Raw genomic sequence first — 21,625 nt, forward strand, 5'->3', positions numbered from 1 at the left:
TTAATCTTGAAGTTAAGATTAATAATCTGTGGGAGACACAATGTTCATGTTGAAATAATATTCAGTGATGTTTATTAAACAGAACTACAGAACCTGATGTATATAAGCGAGTGATATAATTAACAACGTGTGCAAGAATTGTTGATTGTTGGCCAATTACTCTCAGACTAGACATAGGTAGTGACCCATGATCCCTTAAATACTTTGAATCCCAATCTCTATACAGTAATGAGTATGACCTGTGTAAGTGTCCTGTTCAAATGCATGTGTGGGTGCCTGTGTAAGGGTATTGTCCCTATACATGAATTATCGTTGTATTCCAACAGCAAAGTTTTATACGACAAATAAAAATAATCGAACATCTTTAAAAAATACAGAATTTACATCCCTCTCGATGAACAAGCTATAAGCTTTTCTTGTAAATTTCAACGAATGGAGTATTGCATGTTATGATGACACGGTGTCTATATTGTTTCGTTCTTAAGAGTTTTAATCGAAAAAATGTATACCAATTTATCGTTAATATTGTTCGTAATATTGCTTTAAATGTCCATTTCATTGTTTTCAATAATTGCTGTAGTCATTACATTACGGTAATCACAAAATGCAGCGTACTGTAAAACAAAATTATAATGGATTTTAATATAATTAATATCGTTTCAATTAATATTACTACGATTTCTAGTTACTTCCAAAATGTTGCAAACTATGCTGCACAATTTACTAGCTATCGATATTAGTTATTAATAAAGTCGAAATGCGAAAAGAATATTAAACAAGGTGCAATTATTGATCCGAAATTTTGCTAAAATACGGGATATATAAAATGCGAAATTCGAAAATCACAGGAATAAAAAGATTAATGGTCGCTTGCAGATGCGCACAAATGCTATAATTTTATGCATGTTTGTTAAGTAAAACGTATTCCTTTCATCATCCTCCCGCAAACAGAAACTTGAAATTTTGCAGGGATTCCATGGAACGGTTAACGTATGACGAATTACTCGTTAACAAATGAGCACAATTCCCGCATTTGTAAAATTTTATTATTAAAAATGGAACATCATCGCGTTGACATAACTAGAATTATAGTTCGAGTTAACATTAGAATTTTTTAGAAAGTAAACTAAGGACGACGAAAACGATTTACGAGTACAGTAGAATCTCGATTATCCAAAGAATCGATCATTGAAATTTCGATTAGTGGAAAATTTGGATATGACCCTTCGTAAAATAGATTGGAAAACGAAAATGAGAAATGTGTAATTCGTTCGAAGTAAATGATCTTCTCTGACATAAGAACAAAGTTGATGATCTGAAAAATTCGAATATTTGAACAGCATGTACCATGATTTTAATTCGGATAATCGAAGCTCTATCGTGTTATTTTCCTTGTTGGTAAATTCAAAATTAAAACAGAAAGTTGTAATAATGTATTATTACGTTCAAAAATAATTCTTTAGATTTCTGGTGTTTATTCCTTTGTACATTGAAGCAAATTGTTGAAGTAAACATGCGCACTATTCTGAATACACACATACGCACATACACATACACATCCTGTTAGCAATAACATCTTACCGCAGTGATAACTTAGCGTCTCGTAAATGTCCTCCAGTAAGTTATAGTTCTCCTCGGCGTCGACATTGCGGAACACCTTCTCGCTGAAATATCGAGCAAAATAGTTTGCGGTTAAGAGAGGTAGGAACTTCAATTAGAAACTCTCGCCGCGCATCTTTAACGACGGATTGATTCCGGAACGCGTTTCTTTGGTACTCGCTTTTCGAGAAACGCGATTCGTAACGTGAAATCGCGCACGTAAATAAAACAGTTACGAGCGTTCAGCGACGCGACGTACCAGTCGGTTTCGATGAAATTCAGTTAGCACGGATCAGAGCGATTTATAGAACTCTTATTTTTATTGGTGATCTCGTTAATCGAACGAGTGCGTAATTCACTGTGTCGATTGTCGAAATAAAGAATAGGGGAAAGCTCTCCATAGAAATGTTTATTAGTAATTGCATAGGTTTGAAGAGGGATAAAATATAGTATAGTACGGATAGACTGCATGAAAACGGTTGATCAAAGTTTTTGAATGAGTTGTATATGTCGGTATGTAAAAAAGTTATCCTTTTATCCTTTTCAACATCGAAAATAAAACGCAAATTAAAGAGGAAATATATTCTCGTGGAAAATTGCGTACAAATATTTAGCTGGAAACGCCGTATATAATTCGTATATTTGATTTATTTCTGCATCGTCAAAAGTCTACATAAGTTATTAAATTTCGCAGCTTGATGCATTAACGTATACCTGGAAGCGGTTCTTTTCCAAGAATTGTTTAATTATCTTAATCAGTGTCTATTATAAATTTCCATTTATAGAAATATTTAAAAGCTTTTGTGTTTGCAGCTCAATGATTCAATAATATCTGCGATTAGCCCGACGCGACGGTTTTGAATGAATTTGGAAATCGATGACAAATTCAGCTCGTGACACGTATTGTACTTCGTGGAATACGATTTTAACATTTATCGCGAATTTATTCCTTCGGTGATAACTCATGAAGTGAGAATTTCTAAATACATATCGATTCTCCCTTTCACGCTTCGTTTTGCTCGGCGACAGGAAAATTTCGTTAAAAGCTTCGACCAACCTTTCTCATTTGTCCTCTATTTTAGGTGATATTTGCCGACGTAAGCTTGCTTCGAACGATCTTAGATGGGATATATTTGCAAAATGAAATACTTACAGATACCTCGTGGTTGGATACGACTCCTCCTCTTTGCTTAAGAGAACTCTCAGAGCTACGGCAACCGCCTCGTTCTGCAATAAAAGCGAAAGTAGAGATGTATAGCCAAGAAAGAAGATATCTTTCGTCGAATAAGACGTGTGCTGTGTACAGAATTTACGCACACATACTGACGATTCCGTCGGGAAATTGTCGGTGAGAATTATAGCGATTACAGAAATTGCAACACTTATCCTAAGATGCTTCGGAAACTTTTGTTCCGTTTCGAGTGTTTGCTCTCTTGGCTGACACTTTATGTATGATGTACAGTCTGGCGTTAGTAGATTTAATGGCTCGTATCAGGATAAAAAGTTACTTCTACTTTCAACAAATTTTACGATATGTTCTTTGTGATTTACAACTGAGTTTCAAGTGCTTTGTATAGAATATTATAACTTGTATGTCTTTCATAGCTGTCAAAGTAGATTTTATTTATACATTGAATATAAATTTGATTTTGAACATCTTTTACATATAGTGGTGGTGATTTTCACTGAGGATAAAAATTATTGGAAAAAGAGCTTTCAATTAAATATTTAGCACGTGATATTAGCGGTAAGAAGAAATATATCGACGTAATGTAAAAGTAAGTTAGAAGCTTCTTATCTTTCAATTTCATATAAAATGTCAATATTTGAATTCAGAGACATATTAGAATACTTGCTGTACTTACTTGGTACATACTATCTGAACGCGTATTTTCTGCATACGTGTGAGTGTCATTGCGTACTCAGCTGTCTGACATTTAAACAGCTCGCACTGGAAATCGGATTCCCGAGATGTAATTACTTATATTTCGAAAAAGAATTTCAAGGGTCTCGGACTTTATTTCGTACGTAAAAATTACTACGTTTGGAATAAAAGTATAAATTTTAGGCAGATCTAAATTAAATGTTACTTAAATATAAATTAGTTAATTTTCAATCCTTTATCGAACGCGTCGAATTAACGGTATCGAACAGACTCTTTACTTTTATATCCAAGATGTCCTCAAATGTTGTAAAGATATCCAATAAGCATTAATCTCCGACAAAACCTCCAATTAACTTAATAAGCTTAACAACGTGTCGATTTATCGTAACCTGTTTGAGTAACTTATACTTTTAGTAATTGGAAGAAACCAATATAGTCGCTGCAGTAAGAACGTTTCGCGTGACGGATTTTTCGAGAACTTCGCATAAACCACATCTGTCTCTGAGGACCATAAGAAACGCGACCATGCTTCTATCCTTCTAGTGAACCCATAAAACGATCTTACTGTCAGGAACGATTACGACTGAACGATTACTTTTTTCCCTACTTTCTTCACGACTTTTTTTCACCTACACTATAACTTCCCGAAATATAAAGTTTTCTTTTACGATTCACGCGTAGGTTACGACGGAATTAATAATCACTTGAGATAATTTGATAGAGGTCGCTCACGAACCGATCCAGCTTTTAATCGTAAATTATGACGAGCACTTTGCGCCAGAATTTATCGTTCCACTTGGTATTCCGCCACGGTTAACTATGCTCTGAAGGGAACGGGGGAAACAGAGAGGGAAGGAGCGAGAATTTCTACTCTCGAAGCAGTTATGTAGGGCATTACTTTGCCTACGCGACCTTCGTTGCCAGGGTTGAACGCAAAATCGCTCTCTGACCGGTTCTCGACGTTGAATCACATTGAATTACGATTTGCATTATTCCTCTTTGCCCATCGACAAGAATTCTGCCCCTAATTTGGATGTGGACGCGTGCCTCGACAACCCGTTACCTCGTAAACTAACTTCTATTTACGATTAAGGTTACAGTCGAATGCTTTCTAACATCCCTCGTTATTTACGATCCCATTTTAACCCTGTCAATCCCTTGATGGGAATAATGTGTATAAATTATGTGGGCCCAGATGTGGGATTGTCAAGTGGGAATGCAGTTTGTCAATAGAGAAAAATAGGTGGATAATATCCCTGTAATATTATTAAACATATTTGCTTTTTGCCGATTGATGATAAATTCTCAGTGAATCATTTATGTAATTGCTCTTGATTATGGTGATAATAGTATGGTGATAATGTTTGTTGAGAGTATAATTGTAGTAATATCAATGAGTTTTTTGCTACCAAAGGAACAGCTTCTGAACCAAGATAATAGCTAAGATGTCAGCTACTAGTACATACTCTCATTAAGTTAAGAGTCTAGATTAAGTTTTTGCATGCAAGGATCCTGTAATGGAGTCAATCTCTCTGTTCGAGATTATATGGTTTTTACATCTTATGTTGTTATGTATTATTAGGACATTATAGATATAAATTACCATGAGATTTTCTTGACGGTAATATTACAAAATTCTAGGAGTTATTACAGTTTCTTTATTTTAAAAGTTTAGGTACGTCAATGGTAAACTACATAAAGACGTTTTTACCGCTTCATGGATTTTTATATACACTGGAAAAGTTTTTACATAGGATATATTTTTCAGGACACAGAATAAATTTCTAATCCGATAGCACTGGTTCGTAAATCCCATATGCCGGTTACTCGCACTGGAAAGTACCGTAAGGTCTCGACATGTATAAATCACAAGCGACAAAAAAAAAAAAAAAAAGAAAAGAAGGCGAAGATCGTATATCTGAAACAGTTTCGGCAGAAAATGAAATTTAACAGTTATTGCTGGTACTGGAATCCTTAATGATATTTATTATCGAAATATATCAAGCAAAGAATAGGGACAACTTCGAGAACAGTAGCGTTTAATTCTTATGAAATTGGAACCGCTCACCGTTTTAAAATGGCGGTATTGGCTAACGAGCACTTTATGGCAAAGTTCCCAGAATTGCGAATGGAGAGATTTCAGTCAACAAGCTACCAGCTTCAGAAAGATGTATCATGTCGAAGAAAAGGCTGCAAGTGGCTACGTGCAAACGCGTTTGACATCTTGTAAAAGCAGATCGAACCTCTCTTTGTGCACCGACTTCGGCGAGATCTTACATGGAAATGCGAGTTTTTAGTCTGAAACGGTGACAGGGAGCAGGAGGCGAGTGGAAGAAACACTCGTCTCGATCGATAACATAATCTCCATTGTCGTCCGGAATCCGTTACTTCTGTTTGGCGTCAGTACGGTCGCGTTTGATGAAAAGTTTCTCGATTTAAAAGGTAGGACGTGGAAGCGTTCGCCAATGTCGAGTTGATTAAATTTCTTTATCACGGGCGGAACTCTTAAAAAGGAAAGTAAACATTTGAAGAAGTAGGCAAATGGACGAGAATTTTATTTCCTGCTACTTCGGTTTCAAAAAGCTCGACCAGCTAAGAGCGGCGTGCTCCAATCGAATTCCCAGTCAAACTTCTTCCTGATCAAACAATAGCTTCGGTCTCGCGACGCAGAATTTTTAGTCCACTGAGAACAATGGAAAGATTCTGAGCGTATTTTCGATAATATGTTCACAACGATTGAGAAAAGGAAGATTTTCATCGAGTAATTGAAAGTATCGACCATTATACAGATTTTTATTTGCACTATCTATTCAAATTGTTAGTAATATACATATTACAATTAAATGCGTGGTTCGTCAGTGTTTTCGTGAAGTTAAAATACCATTGTTTCCCATGCTAACAAGAAATCCTATGATCAGCCTAACACCGAACATTTATTTACCAAATTTTATTAGTCGATCTTTGTTCTCTTATAGGCAACCTATTTCTGCCTGTCTGTCAACTTAATATATCGAACGGTTATCGAATTTATTATATTCCATACTCGATGACACCTTTTACACCTTCTCACGGGACGTGACAGTTTTTCGATACCATTCGTAACCGTTTTCGCATATGATTGATGACAGCCGTTCTCCTATCGATGCGTTAGGCGTGCATCTATGCCCGTACAATCGCCACGCATACGCAGATCTATTAAAAAGAATTATTAGAATTTCCATAGTTGCTGAATCGTGTTATTAATGTCTCGAAATCAAACGCGATCGTGATCGTAATTAATTCATATGGTTGGGCACACAGATAAGATTCGATCGATGAGGATTTAGATGGTGGGCTTAATCCGAGACATCGATCGGCTAAATAATGTAATAACTCGCCGTATACACACTTGCGCGAATAATCCGATTGGAAATTGCGCGCTCTCTCTCTTTTTCTCTCTCTCCCTCGAGGGCCAGTAATTTTCCAAAGTTACGCGAATTCGTTGGTTAGAAAATTCGACTCGATAGAACTGAACGGGTGTGTGCAATCAACGAAAGTGAGAAACGAGTTTCGGTATTTCATGGGAATTCTGACGCGATTAGCTGATGCGTCCCATGCTACGCCGAGTCTGTTGAATGGAATTTGGCAAAAGTAAAGATCTTTCGGGTACACAATGTCTCGATAGCGGTGCTCCAATCGGGGCCAAAATCGATAGAGCATTTTCTGGAATAAAAACGGAAGGTTGCTTAAACTACTCATGAAGAACACACGTTTAATTATGAATCGGTATTTATGGTCGATAAGATTTCTCGAAATTTTTCCACACTTCTCTTTGTTTCTTTTCTTCTTCTGCTTTTCATCGGTACGCGACAACACGTTGAAAGCTCCGGGCAAAGTTTCGTCAAGATTTTCAGCGAGCTTTGAAGGTATTATACGATACACTCGGACGCCCCGCGCTTTATATACCTCTTCTACCTTCTCGTTTTGAATATGCATCAGGGCTTTTTGCGCTTCTTTCTTAGCCTCAAGCTTATTAATGCGTTGAAAGCTGTGAGCCATGTGATTTTTATACTGCATACAAATCTGGATATCGTGCGCCATGTAACGAATACCGTGTAGCAAAGTGAATTGCTTCTTTTTAACATAACGAAATCATAATATTTTAAATTTTTAGTCAACATCCAAGGTTTCCTCAATCTTGCAGCAACGAGTTTTCCATTTTGTAGCGAATTCAATTCTATGCAGATTTAATTACGTTATGAATATCAAATAACTGCATGCATTTTCAACTACCAGAATAATCAAACCGCATGAATATAATCTGTACAATTTAAGGGTATAGTTGTTGTTATTGAAAGAATTTTGAATCTCTGAGAATTGCATGGTTTATTGTCTTCCATGAAATTTTATGAATATCGTAATTTGTCGAAGATATAATCCATACAAACGTTTTTCTAATTAAGTTTCGTATCCAATTTCCCAAATATACATTTTTAGATTCAGAGTGAGCACAATAAAATTTCTACATATTTTTGAATACAACGCGTACAATACGTTAAACGCGGTATAACGGAATGCAGGCGTTCATTACTGAAACCTGTACTAAATATCTTTTTATGTTACTCGTAATGAAGATAATACCATAATCTTTCATAATAAGTTTTTTATGATACATATAGTATATTCAGAAATAATTTTCACAAGTATTCGAGTACTTTCATGTGCCGGTGCATAACCGAAAGCAACTAATTATTTTAACATCGCGTTAAAACGAAGACAATGCGAAAATTACATTCTGCACTCTATATACGCCGTACGTGCGACGAAATGCGAAATCCATAGCAGCAGCTGCGAGTCTGTTTCAACTTGGCGCGAATGCGAAGCGTCGCCGACGGGATTGAATTTTTCAACGCAGTGCTTGAATTCAGGTCGCATTGAAAAATACGTCAAGGGACGTTATCGTGAATCGTAGAAAAAGGGTCTGACAGGTAACGCGAAATTAATTGTTTCCCTGCCGATGACTGACGCGGAGACAGAAACACACTTGGTGAAGCTCGGGGACGACGCTTAAATTGGTCGAGTTCCGTTCCATTTTGACGAATTGAACGGGCAGAGGCTTGAAACTTCGTTACTTAGTCAAATTGCCGGGAATCAAGTTTTCCACGCGCGTGCACTTACGAAATCGCGCCGAAAACGCATTCACGATCGCTGTGAAACGACATTAGAACGAAGGTTGTCACGCGGAAACCAGCCAATTTCATCTCTTATCAATACGGTCGAGTAATTTTAGTCGACACGAGTATTGGATTTATTCGTTGTATCTCTGTCATGCTACTATACTTGAACCCTTTCTCGAGGTTACCGTGACGATAACGAGTTTCTCTGTTACATCGAGGTAACATTTAGTTAGGATCGTTTGCGTATGGGTTGCAATTTATTTTGATAAATTGCATCGATTCAAATACTTGAACACTTACCATAAAAAAGTTCCATGAATATATTATACAAAATTTCTCGAAATTTCTTTTGTAACGTGACAACATATTCATTCTCCTTGTTATATTAGAAACTGAAGACCGCATAGATTTATGTATTTTATAAGTAGTCTATGGACTATATTAAGTTACGTATAGCAACGAAAATTTCAATGACCAAACTTTAGTTGGATAATCTGTCTTGAACTATTAATTCTCCTTAACTTTTCGCAAAGACCCGAGGTTGGAATCTGTTTAAGTTTTAAGAACCGAAATCATTGTTTTATTAACGTTATTAAATCTTTTTATAGCGATGTTCTTCGTAAACTTTCAGATCTTCTCTCCTACTTTTAAAGTCTTGTAATGCTGTATATTATGTTAACGGATTGTCTGAAATATAGATACATACGGCGTTATCTTACTGAATTAATTATAGCGTCATTAACATCAGATTTAACATTAAACGTTACCTACACTTTGGTGAGAAGGCATATGATAAACGTTTAGAAAAATATATACTATGATTCAGAATATTTAAAGGAAAATTTAAGTTTATTAACATCGAACTTTTTATCTTTTTTCTCTTATTCCTCACTTGTCATCTTCCCTGTATCTTCGGCTAAGAATATGTACATCTGTAAGAAAGTCGGATTAACGAAGCATAAATCGTAGGACAAATGACAGTAGAATTTGAACGAACCTAATTTCGAGATGCTTTCAACACTGATGAACAGTGTTGCTCAAACACCAAGAAAAGTTTCGGTGAGCTGCAGATTTTCTCGAAACTTTTGGACCTTCTTCACAAAGCGCCTTCAAAACAAGTACCTTCGCTAGAATTAAATTTCTCTCTACTTTAAAACACAAATGCTTCGTGCTGAAATAACTGACCGTCGATCTAGAAATATTTAACTTTAACATTTTTTACTTTAGAGGATAATGATTTTCTAAACCAAAAAAAAAAAAAGATAATAATAACACAATTGAGACAAAAGTCTAGTTCGAGTTTAATGATAAAAAACCAAAAGAAACTGTATTGTGCACTCGAATGCAATGTCTAAACAGCATTTGGATCAATGAATTGTATAATAATCCTGGATACTACGACACAGCTTGGAATTAATATTTTATAAACGAAATCGCTTCTCACGTGGTTTTCTCGTATTCGGATTTCATTCGTACTTGCAAATATTGATATGATCGGACGAAGATTGAAAATTTTAATATACACAGTGTGTACATAATCGGAAATCGAACTGAACTCCAACGCTACGGAAATCCTTGTATGAACCCTGTATGAAAATCAAACGAGACTGACCTAGGCGAAAGACGTGGTTCAAGCGATGTGTTGATTCCCGATGCAATCACGGAAAGCGGCTACAACAATGGAAGAACAACGTGGATTACAATTGCCAAGAGGCAAAGCATTGTGTGCCTGTACTTTTTGTTTCTGGTGTTAGAAGAAGCGGTTTAATAAAGACACCACTTTTACTCGAAGTGTGAACACGTACAAATGCCTGATCTTGTCGTTCCATTTATCGAATCTCGAAGATTTGTATCTGTAAAATTAGTAAAAAAGAAAGGAAGATGGGAGGAGAGGTAGAAATAGTTCTTTGCAAGAAAACAAGAAGAAAAATTCTTGTTTCTGTTTAATATTAATATTGATAAAATAGTTTCAGGTAGACCTATAGTCTGCTCTTGTGTGAAACCAAAGTTATTCGATTACCCGTACACCGTGATTCATGATTAGTTTGGATAATCAACGTTCTACTGTAACACATAGGAGATCCTTTGACACCGGAGATCATTATTAAAATAGTAGTACGCAAGATATTTTGTGTTTCTTTGATGTTTGCCATGTATTTTGCATTTGGTATTAATTTACTTGGTTATTTATACAATTACCATTATTGTCTCAAATCAGAATATAAGTTTTGTTTTCCATATCGAATATCCGTGACGGTTAATTACGTTTTGAAAGCGAATAGCTGAAAAAGCAAGTAGACGTGAGCGAAATGAGGTCGAGATGATAGAATTACGATGGAAAGGGATACCGTTTGTACGTCAAGCTAGATAATACATATTTATCCGATCTATAGTTCTTTCCTTCCATTTATATTCGTACAACGCCATATTACATGGTCTCATAAATCCGAACGATGAATTACGAATATTATATAATATTTAATATGTGCAATTTGAGGATTAATTAACGAATATCATATCCATTTAGTTACCAGATTTACTGGATTCAAATTATGTTAATGACGGCTAGCCGTAACATATTTAAACATTATATCGTATAATTAAAATTTCGTAATAACGTAATTCTGAAAAGGCGTAGGTAGACCGTACGTAATTTGTGCTAGTTTAATTTTTCTTTGATTGAAACATGATTTTAAAAAATACAATAAGCATTGTTGCAAATAAATATTCCAGAGTGTATAAAATCTATAACGAATAGTTGTATTTCACCATGTTACGTTTTTTCGGTTATCTTTGACTCAGTTATATCTTCTTAACGTCAAAGAATATCTCAAATTCGAACAAAATATGAAAAGATTCTAATTGAAATAATTCTCCTTCGTAGCAGAATTAATTTCAGGCCATCGATTGTTTCTTTCTTTCTCAGAGAAATAAAAATTGGTCATTTTTTTTTTTTTTTGTACTTTGATAAATTCGACCTAAAGGGATTAAACACTGATTTCTTTAAAATTTATCACTGACTGGACCGATCACCTGCGTTCTCAACTCAACCCTTCTCTTACGTCATTAAAATTCGTCTCTCGATTGTCATGTTGTCTCGTCCGTTATTCGTTTAGGCACCGTGACGCGCAGCTGTGCGAAGAAATTACGCGGTCTACGTGAAACACAGCGGAAGGAAGACGGTTCCGAGCGTAGAATAGAAACGGGAGCGTTGCTTGCGGCGCTTCTCCGTGGATAAATGCAATTGAAACTGTACTATACGAAAAATAACGAGATCTGTCGAGGGTAGACGCAGGCTGAATGCAATAACGCGACGATTCTTCGTTCGAACATCGATTTCCCGCTGCTTTTATCTGTCAACCCGGGAGGATACACGCTAACAATTTATGAAAGCGTAAGATATCGTTGATCTTGTTGTCACAATGTTACGTTATGGAAGATGCAAATGATGGAATTGAATTTTGGAACTGAGATATTCGGAATGCAGAAGATAGATGAGCAGAAACGCGATAAGACGAAGCGTCCGAGACGCAATATTTAAACGTCTAAGAAGGAAAATATCGAAAAGCGGAATAAAATTTAGCTTTTCGCTTGATTTGTCAACTGTTTTATTATTATCAATTTATTAGCTTACCTTCTTTTTATCGTGAATTTTCATTATCGTTTAATTTTTAGTTTAATATTTTCACACTAAGTTTATTATTGTATACATTTATGTAAATGTATAATTTCATATCGTCTAGTAACATTATCATATGACTGTAATAATTTAATATTATGTAAATGAAATACATACAGAATCTGATCAAAAAGGCTCTTCATTGGAAAATAAGGGGGCGTGTAAATATATTTTGTAGCCACTGTATTTATTTATGCACAAATTCCGAATCGTTTTAATTTGAATCTCTAGTGAAATGATATTGTTGGTCGGCAAGAACAGGCAACCTTCTTGTTTTACTCAAACACGAAACAGCAGCAGAAATTGTATCTATTCACAGAGAGATGAGAACAATATTGGGTCACTTCTTCGCCTCCGTGTTACTAACTAGGTTTATATAATTTACTCAAGACACGTAAATACAATACTCTAGCTTCGAATAGTATTTCTGTCTCGCGAATCATCCTATATTATTTACTATATTTAAAATCGTAAGTTTCTAGCACTGCAATTTCTTGATAGCACGAAACTTCTAATACATAGATAGTGAACTTTTAAGAACAAAGATAGCTCTCTATTCTTTCTACTTCTTTTTGTGAGGGTAAGAATGCGGTCAAAGGCGAATATTGGCTGTTTCTCTGAAGCATCGCACTTTTAAGAAGAAAATAATCTTTTGCTGTAGTTCGGAAATGGAAGAACATAGGTCAGAGCAATCATTACTTGAACACGAAGCAATGAAATTTAAGATCCAATTACGAAAATTAAGATAGAGATTGCTTTCTCATTCATATTTTATATTTATCATTATATACCACTATCTCTTTGCACCGTAATATAATTTCGTTAGTACAAAATAGGCGCGTACACACAAACACCATTTTATTTTATTTAAAATGCTTTGGTCGAGTTAAATAGAGCGGAAATTAAGATCATAACGAACACATAATTGTTCACAGAAGTTGCTGAAAAGCAGTGTTTATAGTCGATGATGGATACACGAGTGAAAAGCTCGACGATAAAGCGGTGAACTGGTTTAGAGTTTCGAAGAAACCGGGCGAAAAATTGAAACAACGTGTTGTACCAGTAAAAGTTTACGTAATTCCCCCCCCCCCGGTCGATGAGCGTTCCATTATTCTTCGGACAAAATGCGTTATAAGATTGCAAACACCGAAATTGCCGTTCCATTAGCTTCATTTAATCTCCATGGAACGATGTCTCGTGCCTTTGCCAACATCTGTACTTACATTTCTTTCGACAATAACGTTTATGTTTTTGTATACCGTGCGTAACGCGATCGCGTGCATGCATATTTGGTTCTTCACGCGTTGAACACGCGCTTTGCGTTTCGCGACTCAATAAAACTTACGTCTTTGCCTGATATATTCCGCCATATATACAGAGGTTTATGAGCATGGTTATATAAGAACTCGTTCATTCGAGAAATTGCATTCTTGTTTCAAGGGAATTAATCGACTCGGGCTTGATAACAAGAAAAAGAATAGGAAACATGGTAAATAAAAGAGGGAACTAATATTGGAAATATATATGTGACACGATGGAGTAGCGATAACGGGGATCGTACAAAGCGGATAGAATGTTCCTATTGAAAAACGATACACGAAGAATCTGGAACAATACGAAACCGCAAATTCGGCGACGAAAAGCCGTCAAACGGTGTTTACAACGACTACGTTGTGGTAAACGATGGCATTCCAGAAACAGAGCTTGTGGTAAAATTTGTTACAATGCAGCAAGAGAAATAGAATTTGAAAGGTTATCACTCTTTTGTAAGGGTAAACCTATTATGTAGTTTTCGTTGTCTTTTAAGCTGCATGTTTTTCGTAAAGAAACAGATCTTGTTAACAGCTTTGATCGTGATGCTTAATTTATAAGCACCAATCAAATCGAAGAAAAAATTGATTATAGAAATTTCATAAATGTGAATGTAAATATCAATATGTACCGTGCAAACACTTCGAATAACAACAAATTGGCAAAATCAATTAGTAATTATTGACGTACTGAATACATACATATCTATTCGTCCATAAACTCGAATGAATACAATTCAGTTAAAATTTTTTCGTTTAGGACCAGTGGAAATTAATCAATTATTATTACCGTTACAAACTGTTATGAATGTAAATTACAAAAAGGATTGCAGAATGTTTTAAACGTTTCACGAGAACGTATGTAGCTTTTTTCCAGCAAATAAGGCCACGCATTCAGTAATTGCATTGCGAAACTCGTTATATTGCGATACTCGTGAAATGGAAAAGCTATTCCACGAATTTTGAAAATGTATTTCTTTGAATGAAAAAATATTTGAAATATTTCACTTATTTGTTCATGTAAAATATCTCCCTTTCAAATCATATCCTATTACAGATATTATTACTCGCTTCATATCTGCTTGCTTTCAATATCTGTTAACAAAAGGAGAAATACTTTTTTTGCTAAATTACAATACCTTATACATACGTATACTATGCATGTAACAGAAATTCCAATATTTAAAACAAGACAAGTATTTCTTCATCTTTTTTAGTTTTCCGTTAATCTCTTTGATTAATCTTTCCATTATTACTTACACATACAATTTCATTCTACCTACTGTCGAGCCAATTGGTTTTATAAAACGATTTATATAATCGTGAACTGCTATTTTAAAAATCATTCGGTTTTACATCATATGTTTCTAAAATGATAATAAAAAGACAAATACGAGTGAACCGAAAAGTCTAAATAAAATCAAAGGATGGGTTTGTGCTGTTTCGAAATTCGTGACCTAAAATTTTCCTCCTTCCAGCCCCTCTAACTAAATATTTGGTTCTTCTGGCGTGAACGCAGCTCGAAACCTCAAGTCTTTTTAATCGAACCAGCATGTTCGTCGGGCGAATTTGAATATCGGTCGCGGTCGTTATTCCTTCGCCCTCGCCGTGGCCTGTAACACCGAATCGATCACGACGTTTCCACAGGCTCGCCACGGGGCCGCAATAGTTACCCTGGTATCCGTTTCGGAACGCATCCACCAGTCAGGCGATTATTTTGAGACGTTGAAGCACCGTAAAAGCTGCGAAATAGAGAGAATGAGAGGGAGGGAACGAGAGAAGGCACGTATCGATCGAGTATATCGCGTGTATTTTCCATTTGCACCTCGGCGAGACACCGATGCAGCACAAAATCAGGGCCACAATATTTTAGGGTGACGCGACGTCGAAACTCGTTTTCGTATCTCGGCCGGAAACCGGCGAGCAGGCCTCGCTCAAGTTATTTATCGTGACTCCTTCAACCGTGTTAAGCTCCCCTTTATCGAATTAAACAACGACCAACGTTCTCTCTAGGTATTAACCCTTCCACCGCTATTATATCTATATATAAGCTGTGGAAAATTGTTCGTCATACGTTGTAAATTTGTTTACGCGTCCACGTAGAACCATTTAACGAATGCTATAAAGTTTTTCCTATTTATGGATACCATATTATTTTTGCTTCTGTACTCGTAGATAAAAAGCGAATTGCGCAAAAGAAACAATATTCTCTGAATGAACTTCGTGGAATTTCTTCTTTTCAAAAAGGCGAAGAATTTTATTAGATCTCGGTTGGAAATCCCGAGACGCGATGATCAGGAAGCTAACCTAATTCGACTACTTCGCGATTAGCGGACTGGTTTAATCCTCCGGTAGTCGGCATCGTTCTTTTATGCGTATTAAATGGATTGTAAAATTCAATTTAACGCGGTCGAAATAATAGAAGATTCTTCGGTGCCCCGTTCGCCTTCCACGGTTATCTTGTTTAACGGATGAATCTGATGCCACCGTTCTATTTATTTGTTCGCCGTTTATTAATTGAACGTGAACCTGGTTTTTCTCTGATTCGTTTTCCGACTGGCTACGTGCGCGTCGGTTCGTCTGCAACAGCGGGAAAACAAACGATCTGCGATTTTGCTGCGTCAATCCGTTTTCTATCCTGCCCTCTGTTTTCCCGAAAAGCACGATGAATCGGCGGCGCTCGAAGATTCCGCGAAATAATCATTGCGTTGGCTTCGGTTTCGTGGAACGTAAAGACAGATAAACGACGGGACTATTCCTTCATTCGTGAATCACCGGCGATTTGCAGGCTTAATTATTTTACTTAAAGATATCGTTAAATTGTTTTGATGCAATAAAATTTTATTTGATGCAATAAGTATGGAGAAATGGCACGTTTATGATCGTAGAACGGGATATCGAGAGATTACGCTTTAGTTGTTCGAGTCTCTCTACACAAGTTATTGAAACACACTATACTTGAAGTTGAACACCTGAAACACTGCCTGTTTGCCAAACGTTAATTCTTGAACGTATATGTGTTCGTATCTTCTGAAACGACAATCAATTGTCCATTAGTTAGATAATAATCAACTGTTCATCATAATTCCTGGTTATAGGGATCTCCCCCAAGAGACGTTTCTGTCTCTAGATTTGTTGGGAATTCATGGCTGAATGTCCCATTAACCACGTCCCTAATGAAACAGTTATTAGAATACAATACTCGTATTATATTCGACTATTAACTGTTGTTGTGTGATTTCCATATATTCCTTTAATATTCTACCAATAATTATTGGACCACGATAATAAGAAGTTATTTCTATGATGCAATTCCCAAAAATTCGTACAAAACAAAGATTTCTTTCAAAAACACCCTACACAACTCTTGCTTGAAATTTAGTGTGAAATTTATATCATCATTAGATGCCATGTATCATTATTGTCCACAGATGGAATCTTTTACATGGTTTTGTCCCTTCATATGAGTAATCAACACATGCGATAGCAATCATGTTCACTAGTACATGCTTGTCACTTATGATGCTGCATTATCTAGTGCACTATACCATGATTGTGAACATACTGTAGAGGTATAGTTGTGTAAGCTCCAGGTCTAATTTGAACAGCATCTGATCACTAATATATAGGGTGTTCTGTAATACATCACGAGACATATGTCAAAGATGATTTAAAAAGATATGTACCAATATACATCAGACGTGTACTCTGGGAAGATTCAACAACTGACTTGATAACAAAGATATAGAAGATTATTATTTTCACTTAGATTCAGAATCAATTCAAATTTTCGTGAAAGTTCAGAAAAAAGACGAGGCAACGTTAAATTCTATCATCGTTTCCGACAGCATTTGCACGGGGTAGCCATTAGCGATTAAACGAGCGAACGAAGCGAACTTTAGCAGCTGTGAAACTTAAGTAGGCGATGTGAAAGCTACTCGCTTTAATTTGCCGCGCTTTCAGCATTAGGAGGCTTAATCCCTTTAATTCTCGTTCACGAGGCAACTCGCACAAGAGAAGCTCGACGAACGACAGCCGTTTAAAAAATTGAACGCATCATCCGAAATGCTGCATCCGGTGATGTTCCCCAACCAACGCGCGACGAGTCGAAGTTTCCGGTTAGCGAGCCCGGATGTTGCATTCTCTTCCGTCATAACGCGGGTACTTCCCTTGATGTCGTTAATTTTTAACACGTGCCGCTCTCCAAAGAATTGCATAATAAACGCTGCAACTGATGCATTACTTTCTTTCACCGTTTTTTCATTTGTGCCGCTCGGAATAGTGGAATATGAAACAGCTGGCGGCATGTCTCGTATAATATGAATGTATCTTTTAAGGATAAATACCAACCAAGTAATATAAAAGTAGTACAAATGTTTTGTTGGTTTTCATCCTAAACCGTTGTTTTTCTTTTGGAATATTTTTCCAAGAAAATTGTTAGTTATTGGATTCTACATACTTTATACAACGACTTTATAATTCAGTTTATAATATTCTCAATACAAAGAAAGGAACGTTTGAACATTCATGTTCTGAAACAAATATTCAGATCTCGGAAACAAGGACTTCTATGGATTTTTTCATTTGTTTTAAAGTATAATTTTTACGTAATTAACATCTACAACTGTTGTTAGACATAGCGTGATTAAACAAAATTTAAAGTGTCCTTAATAGTAAAAAAATTTCTCAAATCTTACAATTATTTACGAATTATGGTGAAAAAATGTATTTACAATATTTAATGGAAAGATAAAGTACAAGAATATTCTGTAATATTCTATCGTTAGAGCGACACCGAATTGAACAAACGTATGAAGAATTGTCCGAGACTAGGCCAAAAAATTGTGTCGAGAAACTGAAGAACAAGGTTTGGTCACAGGCGGAATCGTCATAATTTTTTTGACGAAAGCGGGTAACCTGATTAAATTAACGCTGCGTAAATCCGGTGAATTAAACGGCAAAGTGGAAAAGAATACGACATTTCATGGCGCGATGAAATTAAAAGTGGAACTGGTGTAGCGCAAAAATAATATCTCACTGACCGTGCCACTTCCTGGGTTAATTGCTCTCGACCCTTTTTGGTCGAATCAACCTATTCTAGTGTTCCTCTTTAAAAACGTTCGATAATTCTTCGCTCGGTTCGAAGAATTTTCACAAAGAAAATAAATACGTTACAATCGATATGCCCTATGGCGCTGTTTCCACGTGAATTACTGACAAGCCGTAATAGATTTAGTGTAATCGTGTGATCAAATCTATTTGTAGTATCCTTCTAAAGAGTTTCTAGTGGACACATTTACTTTCATACTTTCTATTAACGTTCTATTAACATACTTTCTGTTAATAACTAAATTAATTGTTCTGAATACTAGTAACTATTATATTATTTAATTACTGAGCGGTTAAATATATTTTAAAGTTATAAATTAATCAAGAATGTCTTCGATTTCACTTAATCCAGTGACACTGCTTTAAGGATGTAATTCTAAGTAACCTGACGACATGCATTTCGTCTTACATCAACCGCGTTGAAATCTTATTACAATGTACGTAGATGTCTTAAAGCTTTGTTATAGTAAAATAGAGATTGAGCACATTTTTATTAAATAAAAGCTGTTTATTTTATTAACTCTTATTATACTTGACCAATCTATAGTTCTGACATATGCTGTGCATTTCTAAAATTGAAAACTTATACAAAGTAAAATTTTCTTACAATTGTCGTTTATCGAGAGGATAATTTAGCCAGGTGAAATATTGATTAGCAATATCTAGACAGTAATATTCAATCCTATTTCAACCCTGTTTATACGATTGTACGATTTTCTTTGTAGTAAGTAAATTATGAAAGGCTATAGAAAAATATGTGTAAAGTGGAAAACTATAAAGTGGATTTGCACCTTGTGTTAGCTATTAGTGTACATGTGAAAAAGTTGTTCAAAGTAACGAAGTGACTAGAGCGTAGAAAAGAAATGTACGAGCGATATGTGCTTCAGATCGAGTAACTAGTGGTTGAAAGTACATATATGTATATGTACAGGAAGGTGAGAGTGTTTCTAAGCGGGTCCAGTGCGTTATGAGTGCCGTATAGTTAGAACGTTGAGCGGAGAGAGCATCAAGAGTTTTTCGAGAAAGCATTTGGATAGACCGGGGCAAGAGAGAACGTTGCAGAAAATGTAAATGCAAATAGAACAATTGCTTTACTTAAATTATTCCATTATCAAAGAGATTCACATTACATGTACCACGTTATTACTTTTTGGATTGCGTTATCTATGCTTTTGGTTACTTTAATTTAAAACTGTGTGCCAGAGAAAAGTATCTCTTGTTTATTAGTTTCGTTTCCATGAAGATTCTGCAAAAGTTTCATTTTATTTTCTTTTGGGACGTCCAATTTAGAATTTAAAATTAGAAGTTTCAAACCAGTCAGTGATTATTGCAATTTCTATTTGAACATAGAAATTGTAGGGCGTAAATATAGGAAGATCTTCTATATTTATTGATGAACATTATATTTTTTTTATTTATAAGGCACATGTGATGCGAGTGAAAAATAACGAATTTATAATGATACAAATAGAATATAAAATTTTGTGTTAAATATCATTAGATATCTTAATCTTTATGACCAATCGAGTATATATGTAATTTTCAACATTAAATTTCGTAGATCCTTTCCGATAAATTCAATCGGGTTGCCTGATCTATCTGAAACTGTTAAAATTTGGAATCAACGACGTGTGAATCCCTGTGCTGTCGCTAGATGTTCACTTGGTGCAGTTAAAAGCACAGCGCTCTTTATTTACCTGGCAGAAATTAAAGTGCAACGTGTTCTTTCCCACTTTCGTCAGCGATACGTGGCTGTTTGCTGTCGAATACTGACGAAGTTTGGTTACTACCAGGAAATGCATTGCGCGTGCGGCATCAGGGTCGAATATCAACTACGAGATGAAAGCGAGTTAGTAAAACAGGACAGAAAGTGACGCTAATGAAAATATTACGAGCTGAATTTCGTTTCCGGGAAGTTTAAAGTTCGCGAACCGACCATCTGATAGCGGTCAGATATTATGGCCGTTATCGATTCCAATTTTCCGCTGCAAACTTCGTAGACCCCCTACTTAATTAGCAACTAATAAAATACAGCTATTTGTCGTGGTTTCATCGATAAGAATGGAAAGTTCCCGTGAATAAATTCGGAGAATAGATGCAGAGTGAAACTCTGTTTGGCGATGCATTAACCTTTCGTGGTACCATTTTTTCCCTTTTGAATACAAGCCCGAGCGAATCTTTACACTCAATTTAAACGCTTGAATTTCAATTTTTATTAAAGAAAACCTTTTAACGATCAATTAAAAAATATACTGGATATTAAAACGTGAACGTTAACAGATAGTCCTGAATATTTTTAGTACATTTGAAAATTTATTTAAAGATTTTAAGTGATCAAAATAGATCCAAGCCTACTATGGTAATAGTAAAAAGTAGAGTACTGTAGATGACAATTATTTGTCAATTTTGTAACATAGAGGACGAAGGAATAATTCTATTTTATTGAAGAGACTTTTCAGACAAATAGGTATGACGATAGAAATCTGGTGATATCGAGGGAAAATATCTTTATTCGTATGTCAGCTGGACGAAGTATTTTAGGTCAGTCAGTAGTGTAATCCGTGACATCGCACGCTTTACGTCTTTTGACTTTGATATGACTTAATAGATTCCGCAAAGTGCCGGTTGATTAATGTACTCTGCATGTTAACATCTATCGATAGTTTAGGAAGTTTCATATTGAGGTGTCACATTCAACAAAGATCGACAGATATGAAGTAACCAATTTCAACGAAGAAAATCTGGAATTTACTAAAGATCAGATTGTGCACCTACGTTTTAGAGTTTGAGTGTATGATACGTTTATGTAAAGAAGATTTGATATTGAGATGTAACATATGATTGGACATGTTCTTGTTTTCATTTTACGATGTTAACATACTCGAGG

General features: G+C 35.6%; 1 protein-coding gene and 1 long non-coding RNA gene across 3 annotated transcripts in view; one reads left to right on the forward strand and one right to left on the reverse strand.

The window, feature by feature from the left end:
• The window catches only part of LOC132915273 (uncharacterized), a 65,998-nt gene that overhangs the window by 25,019 nt on the left and 19,354 nt on the right, over positions 1 to 21,625 (forward strand). The gene's annotated exons all lie outside the window — the stretch shown is intronic.
• LOC132915004 (head-specific guanylate cyclase) overlaps positions 1 to 21,625 on the reverse strand; it is a 48,898-nt gene that overhangs the window by 17,094 nt on the left and 10,179 nt on the right. The window contains exons 2-3 of the mRNA XM_060974622.1: positions 2,753 to 2,826; positions 1,582 to 1,664 (exon numbers count right to left, since the gene is read on the reverse strand). Of these exons, the coding sequence (XP_060830605.1) occupies positions 1,582 to 1,664; positions 2,753 to 2,826 (157 nt within the window). The remainder of the gene's footprint in view (positions 1 to 1,581; positions 1,665 to 2,752; positions 2,827 to 21,625) is intronic.

This window comes from Bombus pascuorum, chromosome 1, assembly GCF_905332965.1.
Source record: "Bombus pascuorum chromosome 1, iyBomPasc1.1, whole genome shotgun sequence".
Lineage (NCBI taxonomy): Eukaryota > Metazoa > Arthropoda > Insecta > Hymenoptera > Apidae > Bombus > Bombus pascuorum.